The 4,499-nt window shown below is 42.7% G+C and overlaps 2 protein-coding genes across 2 annotated transcripts in view; one reads left to right on the top strand and one right to left on the bottom strand.

The window, feature by feature from the left end:
* LOC109527787 (xylosyltransferase 1-like) overlaps nucleotides 1-2,648 on the top strand; it is a 24,644-nt gene extending 21,996 nt beyond the window's left edge. The window contains exon 11 of the mRNA XM_019889887.1: nucleotides 1,308-2,648. Coding sequence (XP_019745446.1) covers nucleotides 1,308-1,636 — 329 coding nt within the window. The 3' untranslated portion in view covers nucleotides 1,637-2,648. The remainder of the gene's footprint in view (nucleotides 1-1,307) is intronic.
* Nucleotides 2,649-2,801: 153 nt separating this feature from the next.
* Nucleotides 2,802-4,499, bottom strand: part of kat8 (K(lysine) acetyltransferase 8) — a 6,647-nt gene continuing 4,949 nt past the window's right edge. The window contains exons 10-11 of the mRNA XM_019889888.1: nucleotides 3,448-3,602; nucleotides 2,802-3,362 (exon numbers count right to left, since the gene is read on the bottom strand). Coding sequence (XP_019745447.1) covers nucleotides 3,298-3,362; nucleotides 3,448-3,602 — 220 coding nt within the window. The 3' untranslated portion in view covers nucleotides 2,802-3,297. The remainder of the gene's footprint in view (nucleotides 3,363-3,447; nucleotides 3,603-4,499) is intronic.

Raw genomic sequence — 4,499 nt, forward strand, 5'->3', positions numbered from 1 at the left:
AAAACGCCTTACTATACATGGTCGTTTTTTTCGGCTACAAACGCCTTACTACACATGGTCGTTTTTTTCGTTCAAAAATGCCTTAATATACATGGTCTTTTTTTTCAGCCCAAAAACGCCTTATTAAACATGGTCGGGTTTTTTTTTGGGCCCAAAACGCCTTACTATACATGGTCGTTTTTTTTTTTGGGCCCAAAATGCTTTGGTTGTCAGAAAAAGCCTTCCAAAAAATGCAAACTCTGCAGACGATGGCCAAGACCTGGATTTGAACCCTGCACCTCTGCACTGTAACGCCAACACACTAACCAGTCAACCACGGTGGCGTTGCTGAAAAACGCCTTACTATACATGGTCGTTTTTTTTTTGGCCCAAAACGTCTTACTATACATGGTCGTTATTTTCGGCCAAAAACGCCTTACTATCCATGGTCGTTTTTTTCGGCCAAAATATCCTTCCTATACATGGTCGTTTTTTTCAGCCAAAATTGCCTTACTATACATGGTCGTTTTTTTTCGGCCAAAAACGCCTTACAATTCATGGTCGTTTTCTTTCGGCCAAAAACGCCTTACTATAAATGGTCCTCTTTTTCAGACAAAAACGCCTTACTATTCATGGTCATTTTTTTTTCAGCTAAAAATGCCTTACTATACATGGTCGTTTTTTTTCGGCTAAAAACGCCTTAAAATACATGGTCGTTTTTTTCGGCCAAAAACGCCTTACTATACATGGTCGTTTTTTTCGGCTAAAAACGCCTTAAAATACATGGTCGTTTTGCTAGACGCCTTGCTAGAGTAAGGTGTTTTTAGCCGATAAAAAAACTACCATGTTGTAAGGCGTTTTTGGCCGAAGAAAATGAACAGGCGTTTTGTGAATTGTTCCTCGGTGTGAGTGTGAGCGCGAATAGTTCTGCGGAGAAGAGGATCAGAAAATGGATGGCGAAGAGAATGCACAGGAAGGCCGGAATTGAACCCTGCACCTCTGCAGCGCGGGATGAACACACTAACCATTTGACTACCAGGCAGGGAATGAATACTCTGTATTGTTCCTCGTGTGAGCGCGAATAATTGTGCGAGGAAGAGAATCATAAAATGGGTCGCAATGCATGTTTTTAAGAACGCACAGGAAAGCCAGAGCTGGATTCGAACCCTGCACCTCAACACTGACGCACTAACCATTCGACTACTCGGGAGGTCATGAACACTCTTAGGGTTTCCAAGTCAGATTTGGAAGTCCTGGGCTTCAGACTCAGTTTTATGTCCGGATGTTGAGTATATTGGTGACGTGATCTTGTTTTTGTGTGTGTGCAGAGGAGGCTCGTGTGGCGCACGGCGGTCCGTCGGGTCGGTCGTACATGGAGCAGAGCTTTCACGGGCTGAACCCGGTGCTGCGTCTGCCGCTCAGCTTGGCTGCGATGGAGGAAGCGGAAGCCAACGCCAGCCTGACTGGGGCGCCGCTATGCCGCTGGCTGGATCGCCTCCTGTCTGGCTTCTGGGCGGCTGCCGGCGTGTGTGCCGCCGGCCCCGCCCCCACCGCTTGCCCCATCCTGCCTCGCTGCCGCCGCACCGCCTGGAGCTCGGACAGCCCCGATCCCAAATCCCAATTGGGGCCCGCAAGGCCTGACGGACGCATCAGGTAGCCCCAGGAGCCTTTGTGTACTTTTATTTTGAAGGTCCGCACGCCTTCACTGTCGCACTCGAGTGCTGAAAAGATTTTGCATTTCAGTGGGTAGATTTGTCCTCCTACTGAAATTGGTCACCTTTATTTATTCACGAATTCATTTTCATATTATGTCATTTAATATCACACATACTCCTAAAATATTCATTCAGATGCATTTTTTAATTTATAAATTTGTTATTCATTGATCTCATTTAATTGTGATTTACTGTAATATGATCATGTTCTTACGTAATTTATTGTTTATATTTTATTCATTCTAAATAATAGAATACAAAGGATAATTAGATATTTCATTGGTAGTTTTATATTCTAACTCATATTTTTTAATTTTATGAAATTAATAAGGATTATATCAAAGCACAATTTTTCCATGAGCAGAATTGCTAATTGATAGTTTTAATTAATTTATATCTCATGATTGGCGAATAAGCAGAAAACGGGCAAAATAAACAATTTTACATGTAACAATGTGGTACTCATTAGTTGGTTCATTACAATTAAAGACAGAATAAAAAATTGGAATTCAAATGCACTGTTGGCAATTTTAAAGATTAAAATAAAAGCACAAATGATTTTCTCCACCCCGATTTGGCCGTTTGCCGAATGACGTAAAAAAGCGAAACGGTGCTTTTGACGGGATGACTGCTCACTTCCTGCCTCTGTTTTGCGGAGAGTGACGTCACTAGATTATTGTGTGTGTGTGTGTGTGTGTGTGTGTGTGTGTGTGTGCGTGCGTGCGTGCGTGGATGTGGGCACTTTCCGGTGTTGGGCCCCCAAGGAGCAGCCGGTGCTCAGGTAGGCACAAGACAGACGCAAAGATATTTATTGATTTATGTTGGAATGTATTGACAAAGTATTTATTTGCTATGACCATGGCAAACACGGAACGTTTCATTGCAGTGTGCCTCAAAGGAGTCCCTTGTGAGACTCATTCTTGGGAAAAAAAAAAAAAAATTGACAAAGACCAGGCAAAAGTAGAAAATGGTGACTGAAAGGTGAACACTGTGAGATTTCAAGCTGCCTCACATTTTTGGACTTGTGTATTTAAGATGAGAACTTCATACAAATGTTTATTTAAGTATGTTGCATATTTGTCATGAACTGAAAAGACTTCTTTTTTGTTTGTCGCTGCTCTTTGTCGACACTTGCGACGGTGCCTTTTGTATTCCACATGGACAGACGCCTTCAAACAGCAACTTTGGCAACAAAATAAACAAACAACCCAGACGAAGAAAATACTGTCTCCTTTTTTTTTTTGTTTTTGTATTTTTAAGTTCTATATTTGCGGAAGCCTATTGCTGACCTTGAACATTTGTGATGAAAACCACATTTGAACTTGATCATTTACTTACCGAGTTCTCTAATGTTAAAACTCATCAGGTTAAAATGTAAAGACATCATTCTGTGTGACAATTGACCCGTAAGTGTTGTGTTTCTTGATGTTGAATACAAATTCGGTTGCTCCCCCCAGAAAAAAAAAGGTGGTGGCACAAGCACCGAAGCTCAGCGCATCAACAGCCGGATGACACGAGTCCACCCCAGTGAGGTTGTTTTCTTTTTGCTATATTTGAAGAAAGTATGGCACATATTTACACAAACGGCGGCGGCTTCTTCTGGTCACTTCTTGGACAGCTTGGCCTGTTTGTTTTTGGGAGGCGCCCACTTGAGGCACAGCGTGTCCACTGCACGACAAGGAGATGGCGTTACTTGGGGGCGGGCGCGACGTGACACGTGAGGGCGGTGGGCGCGCCGCGTAAGGCAACTCACCAGTGATGGGCGGCTTCTTGTACTGGGCGCTCTTGAGGTGCTCCTCCACAAGTTTGGGCGTGACGCAAATGACGTGTTGGCCTTTCCAGTATTTGACCATGTTAAGCGACTGCAGCGTGCTGATGATGTCGCTCTGCGTGATACTCGTCATCTGGCTGCAAAAAGCAACAATGGGGAATTTTTGGGGGATGCTTTTCAAGATCACCAGTTCCACTAACATGTTTTGTACGGTTAACCAGCCAATCGCAGGGCACACAGAGACGAACAACCATTTGCGCTCCCAATCAGACCGAAGGTCAATTTCGAGCAGGGGTGTCAAACTCATTATTGTCGCGGGTCACTTTGGAGTTACGTCTTCCCTCAGAGGGCCAAATTCGTGTTTAATCATCACATAGAATTGTTATTCATACATAACAAATTGATGGATTACTAGTTTTGAAATCAGTCAACTATATGTTTGTTCACTTATTGTTCAAGTGAGTGTAAAGAGGGCCCGAAAATTATCACAAAATCTCAATGTTATTTATTACACCTGACAATTTGACAAGTCTGTACAAATTTTAGAAATGATCATGGAAGTTGACACACATGATCTGCTTTCGCGGGCCACATAAAATGACGTGGTGGGCCAGATCTGGCCCCGGGGCCTTAAGTTTGACGCATTTGTTGTAGAAATATGTAATCGCTAATATTTACTAGTAATTTCCATTTATTTCATTCGGGTGTCAAACTCATTATTGTCGCGGGTCACTTTGGAGTTACGTCTTCCCTCAGAGGGCCAAATTCATGTTTAATCATCACGTAGTATTGTTATTCGTATACAACAAATTGATGGATTACTAGTTTTGAAATCGGTCAACTATATGTTTGTTCACTTATTGTTCAAGTGAGTGTAAAGAGGGTCCGAAAATTATCACAAAATCTCAATGTTATTTATTCCACCTGACAATTTGACAAGTCTGTACAAATTTTAGAAATGATCATGGAAGTTGACACACATGATCTGCTTTCGCGGGCCACATAAAATGATGTGGCGGGCCAGATCTGGACCC

Source organism: Hippocampus comes, unplaced genomic scaffold (genome assembly GCF_001891065.2).
Source record: "Hippocampus comes isolate QL1 unplaced genomic scaffold, H_comes_QL1_v1.1 scaffold326, whole genome shotgun sequence".
In the NCBI taxonomy this organism is placed as follows: Eukaryota; Metazoa; Chordata; class Actinopteri; order Syngnathiformes; family Syngnathidae; genus Hippocampus; species Hippocampus comes.